General features: G+C 32.0%; 4 protein-coding genes across 4 annotated transcripts in view; all 4 read right to left on the reverse strand.

The window, feature by feature from the left end:
- Nucleotides 1-969: 969 nt before the first annotated feature.
- Nucleotides 970-3,981, reverse strand: LOC108739760. The gene is made up of 5 exons (XM_025975824.1): nt 3,751-3,981; nt 2,775-2,913; nt 2,025-2,177; nt 1,504-1,655; nt 970-1,236 (listed from the first exon to the last, which is right to left on the reverse strand). The coding sequence occupies exons 1-5, from the start codon at nt 3,873-3,875 to the stop codon at nt 1,071-1,073; spliced, it is 735 nt and encodes a 244-aa protein (XP_025831609.1). The 5' UTR covers nt 3,876-3,981; the 3' UTR covers nt 970-1,070.
- Nucleotides 3,982-6,349: 2,368 nt separating this feature from the next.
- LOC108739761 lies at nt 6,350-14,120 on the reverse strand. Its single transcript, XM_018473814.2, has 10 exons — nt 13,851-14,120; nt 13,555-13,711; nt 12,466-12,618; nt 12,166-12,317; nt 10,288-10,463; nt 9,289-9,478; nt 9,065-9,209; nt 8,719-8,871; nt 8,374-8,525; nt 6,350-6,683 (listed from the first exon to the last, which is right to left on the reverse strand). Exons 1-10 carry the CDS (start codon nt 14,012-14,014, stop codon nt 6,440-6,442), a joined length of 1,686 nt encoding a protein of 561 aa, XP_018329316.1. The 5' UTR covers nt 14,015-14,120; the 3' UTR covers nt 6,350-6,439.
- Nucleotides 14,121-15,373: 1,253 nt separating this feature from the next.
- LOC108739762 lies at nt 15,374-19,097 on the reverse strand. The gene is made up of 5 exons (XM_025975822.1): nt 18,890-19,097; nt 18,015-18,177; nt 17,410-17,568; nt 16,463-16,614; nt 15,374-15,650 (listed from the first exon to the last, which is right to left on the reverse strand). The coding sequence occupies exons 1-5, from the start codon at nt 19,054-19,056 to the stop codon at nt 15,470-15,472; spliced, it is 822 nt and encodes a 273-aa protein (XP_025831607.1). The 5' UTR covers nt 19,057-19,097; the 3' UTR covers nt 15,374-15,469.
- Nucleotides 19,098-20,479: 1,382 nt separating this feature from the next.
- The window catches only part of LOC112904817, a 6,090-nt gene continuing 1,908 nt past the window's right edge, over nt 20,480-24,661 (reverse strand). The window contains exons 2-5 of the mRNA XM_025975823.1: nt 23,863-24,019; nt 22,301-22,453; nt 21,703-21,854; nt 20,480-20,724 (exon numbers count right to left, since the gene is read on the reverse strand). Of these exons, the coding sequence (XP_025831608.1) occupies nt 20,553-20,724; nt 21,703-21,854; nt 22,301-22,453; nt 23,863-24,019 (634 nt within the window). The 3' untranslated portion in view covers nt 20,480-20,552. The remainder of the gene's footprint in view (nt 20,725-21,702; nt 21,855-22,300; nt 22,454-23,862; nt 24,020-24,661) is intronic.

Consider the following 24,661-nt stretch of genomic DNA (forward strand, 5'->3'; position numbering starts at 1 on the left):
CAAAATTAAACATATATTATATTGTATAACATATTTAATAAATAAGGAATTGTATTCCAGCATTTTATTAAATACATACTCTTTTAAGCTGTCAAATTATTTTATTTCAAACTTTTTATGTATATCAAGTTTTGATGACTTTTGTCTAGTTAACAACGTTAAAAGAAATAATTCCACACTATCCTTTAAATAATCAAAACTTATTACCGTCAACAAAACCAATAGACCAACTTGCAGATGTTTACAAGATATCCTAGCTCTTCTTATCTCTTGTTTTAAAAATGCAGGCAAAAAAGCGAATAACAAGTTTGCTCGGTTCAAGCAAAAAACGTCTTTAAGAACACTTTACTAAATATCACGTTAACTTTATGTCTTACAATTGCTTTCTGTATTCACGGGCTGGTGCAGTTTCGGTGTTAAAATTTATTACGCGATCGTGTTTTGTTATAATTGTGTAATTAATAATTAAAAAACAAATTTAGGTGTGTGTGTGAGTGTTGCTGATGGAAGAAGTCTACCTTTTTCAGTGGTAAGTGTTTAAAAAAATACTTTGATTACTGCATTTTATTAGAGAATCTAAAGGATAATATATTTGCACACACAATAATTTGATTTTGTTTCAAATGAATATAATGAATAACTTCATTCCATCCTCATATAAAAACTTTACAAAAGTAATTTGAAACTTGTTCATTTTATTAATAATTGTGTATAAAGTTGAATGTTATTATTTTTTATTTCATTTATAATCACATTCCCCTGGAAAAACTTTGGAAACTGTGTATTATACACATGTGTTAGGCGTCCTGTCTAAGGCACGGTTTTCCCGGAGAAGTTGTTGCACAGGTGCATCCTTATCTTTTTCCAAGCTTATTGACAATTATTATATTGTTGAATTTCTTATGAAGTTAATATTTCAGTATAAAAAACAGTAAGAAACTGAAACGTATACGGTATTTAAACAACTGCCTTTGCTAATATTTCCTGTATTAAATATCTTATGAAACAGATTAACGTGTGTATATAAATAAATTACAAGTCAATTAAACAAACAACATTTGAAATTAAAGTCAATTACTTCTGTTGATTATGTCGAGGACGTACTGGAAAATTTCTGAGAAGTTTCCTTCTAAAACTTCCACAATTACTCGTCTAAAGACACGTGTAACCACATTGGAAAAGATATTAATTAGCCAGTCTGTAAGAACATTTCCTCCAAATTTGAGTTTGATGTTTCTATAAATAAACTTTTGTTACGCATTTTAGATTAGCAGGAGAGTACAATAAAATTGAAAGGTCATAACAATTGGGAAAAGAAATGCACAATATAATTTGTGGCACCTTTTGAAACTTTAAAGTTAAAATTTACAAATAGTTAAATATTTAGCACAAATTTAATGAATACCTGTATTAAATATAAGCATTCCGATTAGTTTATTATAGTTGTTTCCGACAACGGAAGCAGAATTTTGTAAATCAAATCAAAATTAGTTTCGTACATACCCTGTGTTTTGAATGTCGATACTGTTCAGTGTGAAATCATTAGTTTCTGAGTTCAGTCCCAAGTTTAAGAGAAAATCAATGCCTGTTATTCTGGCGTTAATTGTACCTTGAGGTCCAAGGCCCATGAATTTTGCCGAATATTTGTAATCAATCTAAAATATAAAAAATTAAGAACAATCCTCTTCAAAAATAATTTTAGAAACATTTTAAAATCTTTTTTTTAATTTAATTTTAATTTAATGTATTCGAACCTATTGAATTTTCAATTATGTTCAAAAAATTGCTTCCAATTTTATAGGCGCTATATTTGAGCAAAAAAAAAGGTAAAGCAATATCATATGTTATTAATCAGAAATACAATTTACGTTAATTATCATTATAATTTTCTATACCTTTTCTCATTATATATTACCGAAAGTTTACGAAAAGATTCCAATATTTTTTATCATAAAATTCATACAATTTACTTTTTGTGACATTTGTTTAAACTTTATCAAATTATCTTTGCGAAGGAAACTCACCAAGAGAAATTCCAAACTAACTGGTACAGCAATATTAAAATTTCGGTCAGACAAGGTAACAGTTACGTCATCTGTTCTATAAATTGTGGACAAACCTTGCATCCAACCATTGGTGAGGGTCAATTGTCCTTTGTAGGTGATTAAAAGCACTTTCTGTAGTTAGAACAGTTTGATAAGCTATCATTTATTAATTAATTTCTCTTNAATTAATAATTACTTTCAAAAATTGGGTCAGTAATACGATCACTAGATATAATATAGTATTCGATTTTTATCCTTGATATTTCATTGATAAATAGAATATATTGATTTAGATGATTTATTAGATTAATTATGAAAGATGGCATCCAGTAACTTTTCTTAAAATTATTAAATTGTTGTGCTATGTAGGGCTGTGACTGTTAATGCTCTTGAAGTATCTCTTTATATATGTATATAAAAATGTTACACAAAGTCCATTTGAAAGACTGAATAATTGCAATTGTTACTCGTAGAAAATAATTTTAAATCGACATAAAATAACAAAAATAACGATTCTCGATAATACGTTTATAATTTACGTAATTATAATTATAATATCATACGATGATATATCTTATCAGTTAATTAAAAATGAGATCAAGATTACAATGCCATCTGCAGTTACTGAATATATTATAATACAGCGAATTCAAATTTGTTGTTTGATGACACTGAGTTCTAATTTTATTGAACTTGACTGTTAAAAAATTGAATAAATTTAATTATTACCCACTGGAACTCTTCTACAATGTCCTCCAGTTCTACTGGATCAAGTCCGTAAGTAATCGAGTATTCCTTCAAATCCTCGAGAATGGAATCGGCATATTCGTTAAACGACGGTACGTCGGTGGCGTTGGTAGCTAAAGCGCTACAACGGGAAAAACCCGGTCAAGTACAATTAGATAATTCAGCACTTATGTTATTATGGTTCATCCATAATACAAAATTCGTTTAAACATTGTCAAATATTTAAAGAATCACAACAAGTGTAGAAGGACATATATACTTTTATCGATTCTTTTTTCTGCCAATGTTTTCAGATTTTCTATCTAACTTTTTGTCATAATAAACATATTTTTTTTCTATATAATGCACACAATCAAAGAGATCGAAATATGTTTAGATTATTTAAAGAACTAATAAAGACTAATCTCTGATTACAGCACAACACTTGTAGATTAGTCGTATTTTAATCAAATCTGCAGATATGTTAAAATTAACTTCGTTGCAAAGTTTGTTTTTTTTATGGTTTAGGTGAAGAAAATTGAATATGTTGAAAAATGATTAATTAGGAATTAAAGCATCTCTTTTATTATAAAATACCTCATGAAATTCCATCATATTATATTAAAAAATATAGTACTATACATATTATTAGCATTATCTATATACTTCGTACCAATGGAAGAAAGTATGTACTCGTATACAATTGTTTAGCATACGCCATCCCCGAAAATACAATTTTTCCTTATTTCAGGGTTGAGAAAGTGCAATCTAGAAAGAAATCGCATTTACTGTTTATTATCCATCGAGTGGAAATCCACTGGGGAGGCAGTAAAATTCTTTCATAATAACGAGTAAATGCAATTTTACCTAGGAAGGAACTTGAAATAAAATCAAATCAAGGAAAAATATCGTACTTTCGGTAGGGGATGGTAAAAGATTTTTTTCTGTAAATTGAATGAGAAAAAAGAGATACCCTTACCTTACTAGTGCTTTGGTATTGACTTGTACTGGTATGCTGAGATCTTTTGTTTTAAGGGTGGTTCCCCCGAAAACAAGATTAGGCACCAGAACGCAGATGCACAAAACTAACCCTACAGTCGACATATTGCTTTCGGGCAAAAACAAACTGCGGCCTGACAACAACTGTTGAGCTTTAATATCAGCTCCTGCTATCAAGACTGACAAAGGTTGTTTGTGTTTTGGAACACAAATCGCGAACTTAAAAGGCTTAAGTGGCCAATTCAATTGGATTTATCGAAAGTGTTCGAATACGCCTCGAAATAGTTTTATCTGATTTTTTTCTACGAACAAGAGCCCTGATAGGTATAAACACTCATAACATAAAATTTTTGGTTTAAACCTTTAAACTTTTTAAAAATAGGTACAACACAGTCAATGTTCAATGTATCATTCATACAGGTGGGAATTCGTGAAGTGCATTTTTCAATAAGAATTAATTTCCTAGATTTTATAATTTGCAACTTAAGGAATAATAAATTTTCTATTAAAATGAGTAACGCTGAAGCGAGATTGTTATTTATATTTCTTTTTATAAAAATTCATTTATCGATCGATCAAGTATTAGAATCATTATGACCTAATGTACGAACTGTAAATTGTGCAATTTTTTAATGGGTAAATCAATAATGGAATTCAAACAAAAAGGACTTACCGTAGTTAACCACAACAATTTTAATTAACATGGACACATTTTGTCAATATTTTCAACGCAAGACTTACTATCTTAAAAATGTTGTGGTTGTTTGGGTTAAGTTCTTTCTGTTTTAATGGAATTTGTGTTTATCAAATTTATCTAACGGAATTCATTTACTATATGATATTAAACATCTCCTGTAAGATGTCAGCCAAAAATATCTTGCTATTCACTTTTTGCTTTTGATTAATACTGATTTATATTTTGTTAAATGTACCATGGATACTAACATCACAAAGTTTGTTTCTTTGTCGGATTTAGTATTTAGAATTACAAACTGTTTTTCGTTTAAACGGCGTATAACTGCGAACAAGGTTTTAATTTACTTATGTCATCATGATATGTTTCTAACATGCAGAATGCATTGGTGCGAAATTAAAAAAAAATCAGAAAAACATAACCTATTTGAAAACTGGCAAAACTGTTTATGATGAATGGATTTTTCTTGACTAAGAAGCATTCGAAATGTGGTGTTACAGGCTAAGGATGAGGATACCATGAATAGAAAAGATTAGAAATGAGGAGGTATTAGAAAGAGTAGGAGAACATAGGTCTCTGTGAAAGTTAATAAGAAATAGGCGAGATAGGTTGGTAGAACACTTTCTCAGGCATAAAGGGCTAGTTAGAGACAGATTGGAAGCAGAAATAGAATCTAAGAGGGATTGAGGTAGACTAAGATTTAGGTTACTGTTCTAGTTTTAGGGAAATGCGAAGATTAGCTAAGGATAACAAACAGTGGAGGTGCGTATCCAACCTGTCTTAGAACTAACAACCTGATGACAATGATAAGGGAGAATATACAGTATCTTTATTTTTTAGAAACTACCTACCTACTTATAACGATAATTAGGTCGGTAGATCGGTAGGTTTATTGGTCACAGCTCGGCAGTTGGTGGATGGATTGGTGTCTTTGGTGTAGACAGAGAATAGATTGTCTAAACAAGTCAGACTTTTACAGTTGAGTAAAAATATTCTTCTGTTCAATAGTGATGCTTTTTTGGTGTTTAGTTTGGTCAATAATTTTAAGTTGGTGGCAGCTTGTATGCCGAACCGAATCGTGATGTTGTTAAAGAAACCCATAGTGTCTGTAAATAAAGTTGATCTTAGTAACTACCGTACTAGTTGAATTGAAGATAATTAAATTCAGGGTGCCTGTTAATTACATTTAATTCAATTAGTGCGGTAGTTACTAAGATTAACTTTATTTACCTACTTATAATGTTATTGATATTAAATGAACATGTATGAGTATTTATCATTTTCTGTCAAATCATTCTATCGTCATTCGCTCATCAACCGTAAACATTTTTTGATAAATTAGGCTTAATAAGAAAAGAACCAGTATTTTAAAGAAAGGAAAATTAGTTGGGATCGTTTTGAAAATTAATCGAAAGCCTTTAGCAATATTCTTTTGCTATTTTCGATAGAGACTTTGTTCGCGTAGTATCTACGTGGGTTCGAAGGGAAGTAAGTAAGAAGAATCTTATTCTTTTACGACAACATTCGTTCACACTATTCTCGAAAAACACAGCAATTGCTTTTGAAATAACTTTTGAAATTGGAGACCATAGAAAACGACCAAAAACGCCCCATTTATATGTGGTCTCAAGTTCCTATTAAACTATTGGAGCGATGATTAGCAATCGTCACTGCCCTATTATCAAAAATTTACTTTTAAGTGGGTGATTATTAGATTTAATGTATAAAATATCAAGTTTAATATCTTCATCAAAAGCCATTCATTTTGAGTGACAAATTGGTTATTGTTATCTACAGATAAAAATCTATAAAAATATTTATTAGAAAGTTTACTTAGATAGAACACGTCTATTAAGTATAGATAAAGTAAAAATTCTTTATAGGATTACAGGTAATGTTTCAGAAGCTTTAATAGTAAGATCAACAATATTGACTTTTTTAGCCAAAACAATATTGTAGGAATACAAGAATTGGATTATTTTAATGCATTTGTGTCGATATAGCGAATATATTCTCCGGAAGCATTAGTCGCTGATATAGGAAGCGTAATGTTGATGTTGTTTTCATTTAGGGCATCAACTGCTGTTTCAAATAATATCCCCAATCGTCCTTCTAAAATATCAAGGATGGTTCGTTTAAAAACTTTCGTTGTGATTACGGAAACCGTATTGAGAACCCAGTCTGTTAGTTTATTACCATCAAATGAAACAGAAATGCGTCTGAAAATAATAAAAGTAATGAATTAAAAATTAATCTTATTAAATCATTATGTTTTAGACAACTTTTTATAAGCTAAGACCATGGAAAACATTTATTTTGATGGATTATTTTGTAGATACATTTTCTTTTTCGTTAGTTTTACGCATAGATCATAACACTTACGAGGGTGGATTGATAAGTTTCCGGCCTGACCAAGAAAAACAAGGTTTTTAAAAATTTTTTTTTTTTATTTCTCAACATAATCTCCTCCAAGGCTGATACATTTCTCATAGCGGTGTTCCAGTCTATTAATGCCATCTCTATAGACTGATTCGTCAAGCTCCTCAAAATAACCATTTACAGCTTCGATTACTTCTTCATTGTCCGCAAATCTCTTACCGCCAAGCCATTTTTTGAGATTAGGGAACAGAAAATAGTCACTCGGGGCTAGGTCTGGAGAGTAAGGAGGGTGCGGCATCAATTCAAACTTTAGATCGTTGATTTTAGCCGTCGCAACGATTGACGTGTGCGCTGGTGCGTTATCGTGATGAAACAAGATTTTTTTCTTCGCCAGATGAGGTCGTTTAATTTTCACCTCGTGGCTCAAACGTTGCAATAAGTCTGCGTAGTATTGACCAGTGATAGTATTACCCTTTGCAAGGTAATCAATGTATATAATACCTCTTGCATCCCAAAAAACAGTAGCCATAACCTTGTTCGCCGAAAAAATTGTTTTTGCCTTCTTTGGAGTTGGTTCCCCTGGTGAAATCCACTGTTTAGACTGTTCTTTGGTTTCAGGAGTGTAGTGGTGGACCCACGTTTCGTCAACGGTTACGAATCGACGCAAAAATTCGCTTGGATTACGCTTATACAATGACAAATTTGCGGTAGAAATGTTTTTTCGAATCAATTTTTGGTCGACTGTTAGCAAACGCGGCACCCATCTTGCACAGAGCTTTTCCATATGCAAATGTTGGTGCAAAATATGTTGCACACGTTCATATGACATCTTACAGGTCTCAGCTATCTCACGCACTTTCAATCTGCGGTCTCCCAGCACTATTTGATGAATTTTTTCGATCATATCTGGAGTTGTGACCTCAACGGGACGTCCTGAGCGAGGCCCATCAGAGGTGCTCACACGACCCTTTTTAAACTCGGAAACCCACTGCTTAACGGTTGAATATGACGGGGAGGATGTCCCCAGTGTTGAGTCCATCTCTTTTTTAATTTCCTTCGGCGTTAACCCCTTCAAATAAAAGTATTTGATGACAGCACGATTTTCCTGCTTTTCCATTTTTACGAAAACCACAGAGGCGTCTTGTTCAGCGTGCTGTCAAACCTACACTAGCAAGGAGATCGGGCTGAAACTATAGCTACAAGCTATCCAAGGATGGTACTATAGAATGTCACCTCAAGGTAGGCCTAGTGGCGTCATCTCTTGGTTAGGCCGGAAACTTAACAAATCCACCCTCGTATGTCTACATCTAACGGAATTTTCCAGACCTATGATATGTTTTTGTATTATTAGTCCTTATCTTTTTATCACTCATAAATTTAAGTAATAGATGGCACTCCTAGTGCTATTTCTGAACAATTATTAAAGAATTAAAAAATCAGGATTCACGTTATCCTTAAATATTTCTTTTAAGTCCTTTTATTATTTTCATACCAAAAACTTAATGAGAGTCTATTTTTAATATTCCTTACCCTGCATCTCTTACATTAAATTTTGTCAAACAAAACTTTTCTGTAGTTAAATTGTATCCCATGTTCACTGCAAATTCAAGTTTGTTAATCCTACCACTAACAGATCCTTCGGGTCCTTGGTTCATTAATTTTATTCCATACTTATAATTAATCTAAAATGAAAATGTTTAAATGCGGTTTCTATGCCGATAAACAAATTTTGTTAATTTTATAATTTTTTTATAATATTTAATAACAACAGGAATTAAGTTAGGTAGGAAATAAAACTGATAACAAAATAAAATATTATTGCGTGGATTATTGACCATTATTGTTTTTTCACAATTCTTTTATTATTTTGCTTACCACAACATATTCTAAAGCAACTGGGACAGAAATGGTAACCGATTTATCTTTTAAAATTATTGTTATATCGCCGCTTCTGTAAATAGTGGTAAGTCCTTGCATCCAACCATTAGTTAACATAAATTTACCTCCAATAGGAATCACGCTAATGGGCTGCAAGTCAGAAATACATGTGATAGTTAGCAATAAATATCACTAGATGGCTGTATACTGCCCATAGCTTTATATAATATCAATGTGCTTTTACGGAGAAATTTTATTTTGTGAATGAAGTCAAGTTATTGGTTGTAAATAAATTAAAAACGACAAAAAACTTTTTTCTTAATATTTCAAATTCAAATCTTACGCTTTCAAACTTTTCCATCACTTCTGGTAACTGAAATGGATCCATGCTGTTTTCATTCATATATTCCTTCAGTTTTTTGAGTAACTTGTCGGCAAATTCGTTAAAATATCCAACATTTTCAATTCCCTGTATCCCCCTTCTGTAACTAATATTTTTGAGAAATTACTGTTCTTGAAAATTTCTCATTACCCGCTGTATATACACACATATAGTAACGTACTTACGCAATTTTCTGGTTAATTTCATCGTCAAATTTATTTTCTAAATCAATCTGAAAATTAGCTTTTACAATTTTGTTTTCTGGAAGCGAATAACAAGCTGCTAATAGACCTAAAAGTACGCCGTATTTGTACATTATTGAAAAAATATGTGTCCGATACAATCTGAAATAGCAGTCACAATAAATAGATTTTTCTTCAGCAATTATATTTATAATATGCTTCTGTTTGTAGAGTAAATAAAAAGTAATTGTGTTGTAAAATAAATTTCACTCGATTCACCATAAAGAACTTTTCCTATATCATTATAGTTATTATCAAATAGAGTAAAGGTCCGTTGATCTATTTTTAACTAGTTTTATCCTTGAACTTGCAATAAACAATTTTAATAAAAGACAAATTAATTTAAATCTGTGAGATCACCTTTCATACAGTTTCTTTTTATAATATAAAGAATGCGCTATTTTGGAAAAGGTGTAGGCCATATGTTCCTTCCAAAATTTAATTATTTATAAAATAAGAAGGAAAAATAAAAATCGATCTCCCTCCCTCTTTATTAACTACCTACAGATTAACAATTTGTTTTCTCAACCGAATATAAAGTCAACTCAACAGGAAAAAAGAATTGTATCTTTGATTTTTCATTTATTTTAACATTTCTTAAATCATGTCTGCGCTGATTTCCCAAACAATATGTCATGTTCATGATATGAGGATTTAATGTATTGGTTACGTACTGTTACAAAATAAATATAAAATATATAATATTGAATTAAGTATTTCTAAACGAATCCAAATCAGAGAAAATTTTGTAAGTTTTGATGAGTATACGTTCAAGGTTTCTACTAAATACTTAGTATCAAGTCATCGGGGGTAGGTAGTAAACCAAAACAACTATTACATGTATTACCTCGATAACACTTGTAAAATAAACATGTTTTATTTAATTGTTCTACAATTATACATAAATAATACAGTATCTGTGTTGTACCAACGGGATTTAAGGGAACAATTTTTCCAACGCTGAATTGATAATTTCAACAACATCTTCTAAAACACCGTAGACGTTTTTCTCAAGAAGTCTCCGAATGATGCCTTTGAAAAATGGAAGGGTGATGTTGCTTATAAGCGATGCCAGCCAATCGGTCAAAATATTTCCGGAAAAGCGAAGTTTAATTGATCTGAAACATAATTAGTCTTGAATTAATATAATATGTAGATATAAATGTATATTTTTAGTACTAGCGACCGGGATGAGCTTTCTTTTCGAGGGATAAATCATTCGAAAAAACATTTCGAGCTAGACGATTTAAACGAACTATATACTCCAAATAAACATTCTAACAAATTCGTGACGCTTTCGCTCATGAAGCGCGGCTGTTGTGACTGATTAGTCATGAACCTTGTTTCGTTTAATTTTAAAATTTTCTTTTTAGTCGTTAGAGACAGACTGCTTATTATTATTAGAAAATACCACAAATAGTGCTGTAAACGCCATCTGTAGTAAGATGCTACATTTTAGGATTACGTATGCTCCAACAAGGTCCATTTGTATGGATATCTACTTGCTGAAACGAATCCCGGCGTAGCTAACAAATGGGCCTTGTTGGAACATACGTAATCATTAAATGTAGCATCTTACTACAGATGGCGTTTACAGCGCCATTTGTGGTATTTTCTAAAACGCACTGTTACTGGTAAAAGTTGGTCTGTGTTCTGTCGGAGCTGTCTGCGACGCGCTGATGAGATCCAAAAAGATCGAAATCGCGATCCGCGTCTGGCAGTTTCGACAGAATACAGACCACTTCGAATTATTTTATTTCTTATTATTATTACTCAATATTGAAAATTTCCATAATTTCAACTGTATGCAAGGTAGTCAAATATCTCTTGAATGTTCTTTTGCAAATAATAACAGGCCGATTTGGTCCCAATGGTCATGTTCTGCGATGATCTTCGAGCCAACCACCTTTGTTAATTTTATTATTAATGCTCTTCAATTGTCTGCAGCTTACATCATCATACCTTGTTGGGGGTTTCCCCTTATTGACTTCTGGCTCGTACTCATCATTGCACACCAGGTATTGGTGGTGGCATCAGAACAATTTTTGATTTTGTCACATAATTTAGAGTGAGTTACGTCTTGTCCTTCTTCTTCTTAACTTGCGTTTTTAATTCATATTTTCTTCGTTGTGTCTGTACTTGTAATCCATTATTTCATAGTTAATAATTCATTTGTAAATAAAGTCTGTATGTACAGTTTTATATCGAGTTTCATTCACTCCGTTAAAATCAACATTTTGAGAAAATACTGCTCGTGATTTCACGGCAAACAAACCTTTTATTCTCTGTCCCGGCCCTGCAGACAGCTTTTCAATAAAGCAGGTGGAATGTGGAATGGCGAAGTTAGCTTAGGTTACTGGGTCGTCATTATACAACCCACGCATTATAAACTTTTGGTATAACCGTTTTGAAAATGATGAAAACCGTAATAGCAAAAATGCAGGCGCGATTGAGAAATTCAATTTATTCTATTTAATCGTTTGTTATTCTTCTAAAGTGAGATAAGTATTTCCTGTGGAGAAGCTTGATAATATTGTAACTCTTGTAAAAACATGAAGAAAGTACCATTACAATTGCAAACAAAACACTTGGAAACATATTTATAAATGCGGTAATTGTTCTGTTTTGTAAAACAAGATATCATATCAAAATCAAACAAGGAATACATACCCAAGTACTGGTTCAAGGGTAATATAATTTGATCTTTGTGATAATCATTCATTTTTTAATACTCAGGTATTTGCTGCACCTGTTCATTTTTACGTTATTTAAGTAGTACTTTGTGCTAATAATATGGAATGTGTGGTTGTTGAGGTTTACCCAATTTTATTGATTTTAAAGGTGTCCAATGAGGCTCGGTGTCCCGTTAAATTGTAACCAAGTCCAAAAGTAAAGGTAGTTTCTGCTACATCTCCGGTTATGCCTCCCTTTGGTCCAATATTCATTAATTTGGCTACATAATTATATTTAATCTGTGAAAATTAATAATTAATATACTTAGTCAAATTTATTTTTATTTTCAGTAAAAGTAAAAGTGATATCGAAATTTCAAGGGATTTTTTTCAAGATCTTTATGCAATTTGATAGATGAGTTTTTTGTATTATCAAAAATATACTTACAGATAAAGAACGGATTCCAACAGGTGCTAGTATACTCAATTGCTTATCATCGTATGTAATTTTAACATCTCCTTTGCGTACAATGGTGGATATTCCACTTAATATACCATCCGTCAGATTTAATACACCAGTGTAAGTAATAAGTACGGGTTTCTGTGCGAAAACAATTACTATTATACTATTAATAATTTTCGCCAACACAGACTAATTTATTACCTAATTCTAAACATCGTATTAATTGATTAGTTTTAAAGATATAATTATTTTGCAACTCAAACATTAACATTTTATTTAATATTCCCATCAGCCCGAGATAAAAATGTTCAGTTTCTAAGAGTCTCTAAAAGCGAGACTCGAGTCTCCGTCTCTCATCGAGTCTCTCTGGCGTCGCTGAGAAAAACTGTTTAGCGTTTCTGAACGAGAGACTCGAGGCGCTCATAGAGAGATTCTCATTTCGTATCCAGTCTCTGAACGAGAGACTCGAATCTCTCAATAAGTAGTGTCTCGATTGACATGGTTAAAATTTTCAAGTTCAACATATTTCAGAGATCCCAGTCTTTCTACGAGAGACTCGAGTCTCAATTTTTCAGTTTTATTCATTCAGTCTCTCTGTGAGAGACTCGAATCTCTGAATTAACAATTTTATCGTTCGAGTCTCTCATACAGAGACTNTATCGTTCGAATCTCTCATACAGAGATTGTGAGAGATTCATAAAAAACACCTAGGCAATAACTGAGAGACTGTGAGAGACGCTCTCAGAGACGCTGAAAGACTCTAAAAGACTCTGAGAGACTGGAGAGACACTGAAAATTTTTGTCTAGGGAGACACCACACAAATAAATTTCCTTGTACCTATTATCTTCAGTGTCATTTTTTTTTGTAAAAAAAGTACAGTTTCAAAAAGATTTTCAATAAATTTCTTACTGCAAATTAGACTATAAGAAACCCGTCAAAATTTTTAACTGGTATTATTTAATTTCAAATGGTTTAAGTTCAGTTTTGTTTAATTATCATCTTTAGTATAAATTTTCTAAAGGACCCTTCTGTATAAAGAATTAAATATAACTTTTCATCATGGAATTACTTACGTATGAAAACTGCTCTGAAATACCCGGTAATTCCAATTCATTCAGCCCACGAGTAGACGTGAAATTATTCAAGTTGGCCACAAGTTTATCAACATAATCATTTATTACTGCCACAATAGGCCCGCTGCTTCTTTCCATGTCATTAGACGCATAAGTCCTTTCAATAAAACAAAAATGTTTTTAGTTACAGTAAAATGTTTATTTGTATGCTTATTTAATATTAGAATACGCTCAAAAGCTTTACAGAGATGTAGAATACATATGCTAAAATTAAATATTAAAATAGTTGGACTTACTTTTCTAACTCTTCGTTAAGTTCACGTAAGACTTCTGGCGAAAAAATATCATTTTTAGCGAATTCGTCAAACGTAAATTCATCAGGAAAATCTATATCAAGTTCATATTCTGCTGAGGAAATTGCTAAAAAGCAAATCAGGGAAATCAGAATGAAACTTTTCATAGTGAACCGTCAAGTATTAGCACTTCCTCTTAACTTACTGATCTCCACCCTGAATGAAACAAGTTTTTATCGAATATCAAAATCGTATTTCATAGGAAAATGAAAAACCATGTGTCGAAACTGACTGTAATGATCATTTATTATCTTACGATTACAGATATAAAATTAGATGTCCCCTCTTCGATAAGAAAAGCAAAATCAGAGATAGTTGTTAAAGTAAATTTTGAATTAAGGTAGCAGAATAATGTTCATCCTTATTATCTGAAACTTCAGATGTTCACAATGTCCAAAGTGTATCAATTAAGAACAATTGATTACATTCGCATTTAAATACTTATCATACATTGATGTATATCTTGATTAATGGTTCAATTTGTACCATCTACTTTGTAAAACCACTTTTTAAAAAACTTTAATTGTAATACTCTGACTGGCATTATCTTTAATTGTTTACATGATTTTGAATTTACAATTAAAGTATTTACTTTTTTACTTTGTGCTGAAATACTGGGCGTATAATGGAACAATACGAAGTATACAAAATAATTGTTTAATTAAGTTTAAACCTTCTTGTGTATTTATAGTTATTAAGATGCACAGTAACAAAACTTCGCTCTTCTATTACATTTCTTAAAGATTGTACAAACGTATAAAATAACCACTTTTCTGTTAAAAATTATATGCGATCGATTTAACTTTCTGAAGAGTTAGAGTTCTCTACAACTTCATCCGACCTTATTAATTAATGAATGAAAACGTCATAAAAAGCTTTTTTGCTTTATGGACAAAGTTGGAATAATTGGGGTAGCAGAACGAACGATTAAAATGTTAAATTAGAAGATATTCGAGCTGGAACTAAACAGTTGCAAAGAAATAGGCGAACCTAAATGCATATATTCAGGTGTGTAGTTGGTTGCATATTTATTCATTTTAATAATGTAGAAAACTATGATTATAAAATTACCAAAAATGTCTCCAAACTTAGAATGTAATTGATATACCACCGTCCAAATTAAAATGACCTCATTAGGTAATATATTATTTCAGAATTTGTGTATATAACTTTTTGTTTGTAGAATAAATAGTAAGTATTTCACAAGATTATCATAATGCATCTTGATTATTGAAGTCCTATTCCTAATTCTGAAATATTAGTCTTCCTTGTTGTTTTTAATCATTTTGAATCACTTTGAAAAAACATGGCAGGTAGGTTTCGATAACTACCTATCTTTAAACTATTTCGAATACCTTTATCTGTTTTTCATTGTATCTACCTTAATTTATTTTCAAAATTAAGTTATATTTTCTTTAAAAGTGGCAAAGTCATTATGGATAGGTTGTAAATGAAAACAACTGATATAGGACATAATAGTTATGTAGACATATTATTTTATTTTGTTGTTTTTATAATACAATTTTATTTATAGTACAATGTCATCAAAGTAGTAACTGCATTTAAGGGAATACGTTTGCCAGTGCTGAATTAATTATGTCAACAATATTTTCTAAGATAGCGTACACATTATTATTTAAAAGTGTCTGAATGATACGTTTGAAAAGTGGAAGGACAATATTGGTTACAAGCGATGCCAGCCAATCAGTCAACACGTTTTTTGAGAAGTAAAGTTTAATTGACCTGAAACATAATTAGTCTATTAACAAAAACGCACTATGCGAAATAAAACCACGAGGAAGAAAAAGAGATAATGATGCACAAATTTTATAAAGTACCAGCAGTGTTCGCTACCTGTGACTAGCCGAGAAAGATAAACATATCTTTCTCTTCCTTGTGGTAGGTATACGGGTTAGTATATTTATTGTTTTGGTAATAAATAATAATAGAAAAGATTTAAAATTTNTTTTTGGAAAAACTGAATATGTATAAGGAAAGGCTTTGATTGCGTATCATATTAAATGTAAAAATCAAGATTATCATTTTTGATAAGAAAAACACAAGAAGACAATTGTTAATTTTGAGTAAAAGTAACAGGAAAATCTTATCAGTTAAAGTTTTTGGTGTTTACATCAAGCATATGGGTACTCTTAATTTAATTACTTTTAAATATGATTCGTTACTTTGCCAACGAAGAATTGTCACTGCTGGCGTCTGAACCCGAGACTGAGGAATTGCAAAAAATAGGAAAAGACGTGTTAATTCAATAATATATAATAAACAAACCACTCAGAAACAACAAACGCATGTAGGTAATTGTTTTCTTTTTGTAAAAGGAGATATCGTATCTTTGTATAATCAAACGTGGAAGAGATACTGGCTTTGAGTACTGGTTCAATGGTAATAAAATTTGACCTTTGTAATTTTGAAATAATCATTTTTTTAATACGTAGGTATTTACTGTGCCCATACGCGTATTGTTACGCCATTTATACAGATAGAAAGAGAAATAAAGAGAAATAATTTTTTGTTAAAGAACATGAAATGATGTTTACCCAATTTTATTGATTTCGAAGAAGTCCAGGGAAAATCGGTGAACCGTAATATTGTAACTAAGTCTAAAAAGAAACTTAATTCCTTCAGCATCTCCGATTATCTCTCCTCTCGGTCCAAGTTTCATTATTTTGGCAATATAATTATATTTAATCTGCAAAATTAATAATATAGTCAATTTTATTTACCAATGTAGGTATGGCTAAAGCTACAGTTCCGCGGCTCGTGGCACGAACCGTTTGGTCCACCATTTCTATTGACCTCACCTAACCCACCCCGTCCGTGGAGCGACTCCATACTCCTCATATTCGCATGAAAGAATTTTGAAATGATCATTTGAAAATGTCAAGCCAGAAGATTTTCAAATAATTATTTCAAAATTCATTGCACGAGGAGCCGCTCTACGGTGCTGTTGCAGCAGACCTCTGCTTCTGCTTCCGCAATTACGGAAGTTCCGCATACTTTTTCACGTCCGCTTCTGCATCTGGTTCCGCATTTTTATAACGGGAGCTTACCGGAACTTTAGAAAATGTTATTTCTCATCTTTCTTAAAATCAATTCAAGTCAAAAAAATTTATTACTTTTATCTGTTCGCTGAATTTGACCGTTTTGAAAAAACACAATTTAAATGGAATTGCTAGTTGTAACGTTGCTTGTTGGGCATGTATCCACGCCAGCTGTAAGCTGTAAGTTAAAAGTGTAATTTTGAAGCCAAAAACAATCGTTTCCGCATTCGCTTTCGTTTCCGCTTCCGCAAAAATTTACTATTTACTTCTATTTCCGTTTTTGTTTCTGCCATGACACTTCCGTTGCATCATTACTCCTCGGGCCGTATAACAGGTTAAGTCCATTTGTAGCGCACCGCACCGGAATTGAAATTGATTTTGTTTCAATAATAATTATAATAATTTAGTAAGCGTTAATATTATTTGTGGGTGAGTATACTTACAGATAAGGAACGGATTCCCAACGGTGCTAGTATACTTAAATGTTTATCAGCATATGTAATTTTAACATCTCCTGTGCGTACGATGTTGGATATTCCACTTAATTTACCATCCGTGAGATTTAATAAGCCGGTAAAGGTAATAAGTGAGAGCGGAGATCTCTACAAAAAGAACTTGTTATCATTAGTTTGGATATGACTAAGCAAACAATCTAGGCACTTAAGGATTGGAAGGTTTAGATTAGTGTGAAGAACCAACACCGATGTTTCGCCGCTACTTGGGGTCTTCATCAGGGTAGATTCCTTAAGTGCCTAGATTCGCCGCTTAGTCTTACCAACTAAGTTCTTGATGCTGCAGTTTTACTTAACCAATCTTAAATATAGGTATGCAAATTGAGTTTTGAATAATTCTTCTTCAGAAAAGGACTTTAAATGGATTCTTAACACCAGACTAAATTAAATTAATTATTACTCATTTTGATTGTTATTAGGGATTTAATCGCAATTTTTTGGTCCAAGTTTGTTTAAGCAACATCTTCGATCTAAAGGGACATTCTCCGTCTATACATATGAGATAAAGTGTAACTTTTGATACGGAAATAACATACGTATTCCAGTTTCTCTGATACACCTGGTATGTCCAATTCATTAAGGCCCCGACTTGTAGTAAAATTGTTCAAGTTGGTTAGTAATTTATCAACATAATCATTTATTACTGCCACAGTTGACTTTGCGTTTGCTTGATGGACCCGACCTGATGATGTATAGAACCTTGCAATAAAAAAGAATAGTTTTACATTACAGTAGAATATGCATTTAATATTAAATGCGTTCTAACATTATATATATGAATATAAATATATGCGTATATTTGCAATCAATTTCGAATGCTCTAATTTTTCATCATCATCATCATCATAATCAACATCATCATAAGGTTGTGAGTTCTAAGACGGGCTGGAAACGCACCTGTACTTTTTCGTATCTTAAGCTAATCATCGCATTTCCCTAAATTTAGAACATCCCACATCCTTAACTATTTGTGAACTTTAATGTAATCTAGGTCTACCTTTCTGTTTCTGCTTCTAATTTGTCTCTAACTCTAACTATCCTTTCGTGCCTGAGAAGGTGTCCTTCCTATCAACCTATCTCGTCTATTTCTTATTGACTTCCATAGCGTCGTCTTCTGTTCTCCTACTTTTTCTAATCTAAAACCTCCCCATTTCTAACCTTTTTTATCCATGGTATCTTCATCATCATTCGTATGTAACACCACATTTCGAGCTTTTCTGATCTCTTCTTTTTCACCACGCCCGCCGCCCAAATTTCACACCCGTACAGCGCCATATATATTATACAACTTTAACAATCAATTTCGAATTTCTAAATTAATCGTTCGCGGGCATTGAAATAACTTTTTTTTTGTTAAAGGTGTCCTTTATATTCACTAATAATAATTAATTAATAAAATATTTAAACTTACTTCTCTAAATGTTCAGCAAATTCACCTAAAATTTCTGGTGAAAAAATATCATTTTTGGCAAATTCGTCAAACGCAAGTTTATCAGGAAATTCTATTTCAAACCCGTTTTCCGCGAAAGAAAACGCGAATAAACAAATCAGTGGTAACAGATTGAAACTCATTTGCATGATGTACCTTCAATTATTAGCACCTCGTTACTGACCTCTTCCCTAAATGAAACGCGTATTTATCGAATATACAATTCGTATTTTTTGGAAAAACTGAATATGTATAAGGAAAGGCTTTGATTGCGTATCATATTAAATGTAAAAATCAAGATTATCATTTTTGATAAGAAAAACACAAGAAGACAATTGTTAATTTTGAGTAAAAGTAACAGGAAAATCTTATCAGTTAAAGTTTTTGGTGTTTACATCAAGCATATGGGTACTCTTAATTTAATTACTTTTAAATATGATTCGTTACTTTGCCAACGAAGAATTGTCACTGCTGGCGTCTGAACCCGAGACTGAGGAATTGCAACTGTAACATAGGGTCAGTTTATATTGAATGTGCTAGACGTTTGTGTTTTGATAAATAAAGTCGTTTAATTAGTAAAATCTAAAATTAAAGTCAATAAGAAATAATAAAATTTCTAATAATATTTAATAAATAAAAAACAGCCAAAAAGGGATGAAATTGTGTTTATTTGTTACGTAATTTCCAACCGACGTTTCGCCTTTTTGGTCCAAAAAAATATGTACCTACATTGCAACCACCGATGCTGTAACTTGCCTCCTTCATTTTTTATCTAACTGAATAGAATACTTCAATAAAAATACGCCGTGAAAATGACATGAATTTAGTTGATAGTGCCGTTTCGACATGTTGTGTACAAACACAATAAAATTCCGTTGGTTAAATCTATTTCACTATTAAAACATGGTATTGTAAAGAATAAGAGTCAGACATTGAAATTGAGATGAAAGGTCACTTTTTCGAATGTTGATGCGATTGCTTGTTTATATTTTGTAAATCAAAAGTGCATAAAACTAATATTTAAAAACATACATTTTGGGTAGTATAAGTAAAATAACCATTTAACATTTAATGCTTATTGTATTTTCAATCCCGAAACATAAAAGCGAACAAATTTAATAAATTGTTTTTAGCACTATTAGTTGATTTTAGTTGAAGGCTGTGGACCTTTTAATAAGTGATCAACCTTTATCGGTTATTTATTAAAGAAATTCACACAACCAACAAGAGAAATTGTTTATTTCAAATCTTTTCTATAACAGTATTCTATTAATTTGTATATTGATGAACCTATGTTCATATTTTGCGACATTATTTCGTATTATGCAGATGCACAATTCTTTGATAATCATGCTTACAGCAACTGATAAGAATCAAAATGAGAAATCTAATATCTAAAAGAAGTAAACTGATCTCTTTGTGCAATTACATTTGATTGTAGGTATACAAATTTTTATTAATAATTAATAGGTAGGTACATAACAAGAATACGTAAAACAAACAAATGTACAGTATCTTCAGGTGGAAGAATGATCCTTCCATCTATCTTTATTAAAATAAAACAACAACAAATTCAATCAAAATACTGTATTAGTATTGTCTACAAATATATCCTTTATTATTTTTTTTATTGTATGTCATGTACTTATCCATGCAGTTCTTTGTTCAAAGATTCTACGACAGTTACTACGGCGTCGTATAGCTTCTCGTTCACAACTTTTTTGATGGTACCCTTGAATGATGGAACCAGGCCATTTGTGATAATCTTTAGTAACCAGTCGTCTATCTTGTTGCCTTTGAAGCTCAATTTTATGTTACTAAATAAATCAAAAAGATATTATTTACTTTTTGACGTTTTTCTTGCTTATTCTTGTTTGGGCTGGTATGTACTATTAGGGATAGAAGTGACAACCAACCCTAAGTTCGAATTTAGCGTGTTGGTTAATCATAAACACAGGAATATAGGGACGAAACAAAAACTAGCGGTGACGAGGCTGTCAGGGAAAAAGCCAATAAAATTTAGGTACCACTCTAATAGCTCTATGAATCCTTCTCTCATGCATATATTGACATTTCAATCCCTATATTCCTATGTCTATAGGTTATATACAAAAGAAACTAATTGAGAACAAATTGGATTATTACTAAAATTTTCAAATGCCCAGACATTTACAGAAAAATTGCTGTTGCAATATTGAACAACCATCAAATTGGAGTATCAATAATCCCTATTAGTCCAGAATAATATGTAATTGTATGTTTATTTTAAGTTTAAATTCGTTTACACAGATTCTGTGCATAGAATTAATTTGGAGCTTTTTATGCTTCATTGTGTTAAGAAAGACTATTTAAATTGAACATATTCGATGATTTCTTTGTTTTTTCGTTTTCTGACGAATATCTGTGCTATACTTCGTTTAGTTTCTGTAGCGATGTGACCTTCAAGGCCAGAGTACAGTACTACACGGAAAAATTGACCATTTTATCCACTACAATTGCATTCCTCAAATGTGCTGTTATTGGTACCAATTACTACTGAAAATATCAACGAGGTGTTTATTTATATTTGAAGACATATTAAAGGCTTCAACGCTTATTTTCGACTCGCACTACTATTCATGCTTGAACAAAACTTTTGGCAGGTACTGTATGAAAAAGTATGTTTAATGAACAAGAGTCGAGAGTATAATGAGCTTTTTTCTCCCTACCTACGATTTGGCCAGCGCGCATCCAAGACATTGGAAGAGGCAAATCGCTAGAGAAAGTAAATGAAGTATATTTAGGTAGGTACTTACCCAATATCTTCTAAGGCGAATTCCTTTAAATCGACTACCAAGTTGGTTAAGTTGAGACCAACATCCACTTTTAACGTTGTTGACGACGCTTTTCCAATTACCCTACCAGTTTGATGAATTTTCATAATTTGTGCTCTGTATTTATAATTGACCTACCAAAAATATGTAAAGGAAGAAATTATTTATAATTTCAAAGAGGAGGTACTGTGTACCTAAGCTTACACTCGGTAGAAGTTTTATGTTTATGTTACATATTTATTTAACAGGAATATATATTATGTCAAATATGTGCAATTTCTTACCGCCTGTACTGTAAATAAGCAATTGACTCGACAATTTTATGAACTAAGCAAAATTCTGTACTGGGGTGAAATGTGAGCCTTAAGAAACTTGATAATTAAATTTTCATTTCCATGAAATAGGCAAATTTAAATGAAATAATGACGTATTTCATTAAATCGACGAGGCCGTTGCTTATTTCGTAAAAGTAAAATTTTTCCTAGTACACGTAATAAGTAGATAATTTTATTTTCAACGTTCCAAAAGAAGTATGACTTTAAAAATCATTAATATATATAGTATGATTGTTATTACTTACATCAAGTACGTCATAACGAAGTGGAACCTGAATACTAAGGTATTTGTTGCTATAGCTGGCCACCACATCTCCATCGCGTTTGATTGAGGAGACACTTGCTACACTACCTTCGGTTAGTTTTAAGGATCCCTTGTAGGTTATCAATGCAAATTTCTATAGAGACAGTCTATTAATTAAATCGTATAGATATCTTTCTTATAACTTTATAAGAAGGTTTGCTGAAATGTGTCAAAATTGATCGGGTGCCAAATTTATCGTAAGGCCACTTTCACACAGTGCGATAGCGACACGATTTGTCGTATCGTATCGGAACGCCTCTTTCACATTATGCGACTAAATATTGTTTCGAAAACGTTCCAAGTTGAAATGCGGGTCTACATATCCTCGCAGTGTTGTCTAGTTTAGTTAGTTAGTTATATGTATCCAAAGAAACGAACAACAGTAAATCGATTATTCCGTAATGGAATGTTTTCATTTTGAGAAAGACATGTTAATGGCTGCAAGTCGCACAACGATAAGTTGGCGCGACATACGACATGTGTGAAAGCATACATTTGATTACATTGGATATAAAACACAAAGCACACAATTTTAATATCGGATCGCATCAGTGTGAAAGCGTTCACCTTAAATAGGTACATATTTTGGATGTACTTTTGTGTCGTTGCGATTTACTGCATGCAGTTATCGCACTTCGTGTAAGTGTTTGACCATTTACTCTAAAATTATTGAGATATTCTGTTTGCATCATTGACATAGTATGTACCTACAATCCAATCCAAATAGTTATCGCAATAGTTTATTGAATTTGCTTGCAATTTAAAATATACCATATGAGCTAAGGAGTGTCACCTTGCGCAGTCCAAGAGTGTTTTATTAATTTTTTTAAAAGAACGCTTCAACCACGTGTAGACGCTTTGTTATTGATATTCCGATACGTAGGCAATCGCTTGCCTTAAAAACCGATAATCCATCGGTAGCACGTGTTCTGTTCCCGGCCGATTAACGACTTTTTTCGNTCAGACTGTTCTTCTAAAAATTTTAAAAATAAGGTTGTATCGTGTAGGGGATACTCCTTTTATGTTTTGACGAAAAAAGACTAGAGACAGGAGGTGAATCTATCTATATGACTTGATTACTGTAAGAGCGTCACCAAGTTGTGTATCTGACAACTGATAATACCAAAATTGATACGTATAGTCGTTTCGTTTTCTATCGTTTATTAGAGACAATGCTGTGTAGAATCATTCGTTTGGAATTAAATAACTACTCGTATCTGACAAATAAGTATGAACTTCAATCAGTACCGATCGGATTTTTTCATCAAACAGACTATGTCGACGATGCACACTCAATCTTATATTAACAAGAACCTTTTATCGTTGGTAAAAGAAATTTTACTGGTTATGAGACGGGGGTGCTCAATTTTTTTTGGCAATTAACGAGTGCTGCTGCATGTGTTGCATTTTTTTCTTAAAATCTTCACGTTGTGTCGCGTATAATTTTGTACCAAATCAATTTTAACAGCTTCGGATAAGTAAGTCTGCTTCTAAATTACTTACACGTTTAAATGAAAGTTGAGCATCAGGTGTTTCAACAGTATCCAATCCTTTCTCGACTATTAAACTTTGAACTTGGGATATTACATTATCAGCATAATCGTTTATGACGGCTGTAGATGATGGGCTGACTGAACTTGAATCTGACCGCAGCTCAGAACTATTCAAAAACGAAAAACAATATAAGACTGGTTTAGTATCAATTTCGGAATGATTATAAGTTTAATATTTAATGTGTATGAATTTAACACAAATTGCTAAATTCTTAGATATGGATATCTTTAAAAATTTGTTCCTGTTACAAATGCAAAGGATGGTATTTTTACACTTACGACCACATATAAATTTAGAGACCCTGTTGGTATTGACGGAAGCTACTGAATTAAGAAAAAAGCAAAAGTCCAAAGTATGACCAACCACATCTAAAATTTCAAAGTTAACACGTTTATTTGAGGCATTTGTGGTTTCTTCTCTACTTTGAAAGACGTTTTGATCTTCTATTAAGTATTTTAAATTGGTTTAAATAAATAAAACTTCTGTTCTCATATTCTTTCTAACCTTTTCTATGCGCGGTATCGTCATATTCGCCTGTGACACTATATACGAGGGTGGATTGATAAGTTTCCGGCCTAACCAAGAGATGACGCCACTAGGCCTACCTTGAGGTGACATTCTATAGTACCATCCTTGGATAGCTTGTAGCTATAGTTTCAGCCCGATCTCCTTGCTAGTGTAGGTTTGACAGCACGCTGAACAAGACGCCTCTGTGGTTTTCGTAAAAATGGAAAAGCAGGAAAATCGT

The sequence above is a fragment of the Agrilus planipennis genome, unplaced genomic scaffold (genome assembly GCF_000699045.2).
Source record: "Agrilus planipennis isolate EAB-ADULT unplaced genomic scaffold, Apla_2.0 scaffold54, whole genome shotgun sequence".
In the NCBI taxonomy this organism is placed as follows: Eukaryota; Metazoa; Arthropoda; class Insecta; order Coleoptera; family Buprestidae; genus Agrilus; species Agrilus planipennis.

Coding starts and splice junctions, on each gene's coding strand:
- LOC108739760 (XM_025975824.1), bottom strand. CDS start 3,875: ATGTCGACTGTAGGGTTAGTTTTGTGCATCTGCGTTCTGGTGCCTAAT. Junction 2,914..3,750: donor AATACCAAAGCACTAGTAAG/GTAAGGGTATCT, acceptor TTCCCGTTGTAG/CGCTTTAGCTACCAACGCCA. Junction 1,237..1,503: donor ATCGACATTCAAAACACAGG/GTATGTACGAAA, acceptor GTTTATTTATAG/AAACATCAAACTCAAATTTG.
- LOC108739761 (XM_018473814.2), bottom strand. CDS start 14,014: ATGAAAAGTTTCATTCTGATTTCCCTGATTTGCTTTTTAGCAATTTCC. Junction 13,712..13,850: donor CTTAACGAAGAGTTAGAAAA/GTAAGTCCAACT, acceptor TTTTATTGAAAG/GACTTATGCGTCTAATGACA. Junction 6,684..8,373: donor TTTAATGTAAGAGATGCAGG/GTAAGGAATATT, acceptor TATTATTTTCAG/ACGCATTTCTGTTTCATTTG.
- LOC108739762 (XM_025975822.1), bottom strand. CDS start 19,056: ATGCAAATGAGTTTCAATCTGTTACCACTGATTTGTTTATTCGCGTTT. Junction 18,178..18,889: donor TTTGCTGAACATTTAGAGAA/GTAAGTTTAAAT, acceptor TTTTATTGCAAG/GTTCTATACATCATCAGGTC. Junction 15,651..16,462: donor TTCGAAATCAATAAAATTGG/GTAAACATCATT, acceptor ATTATGTTTCAG/GTCAATTAAACTTTACTTCT.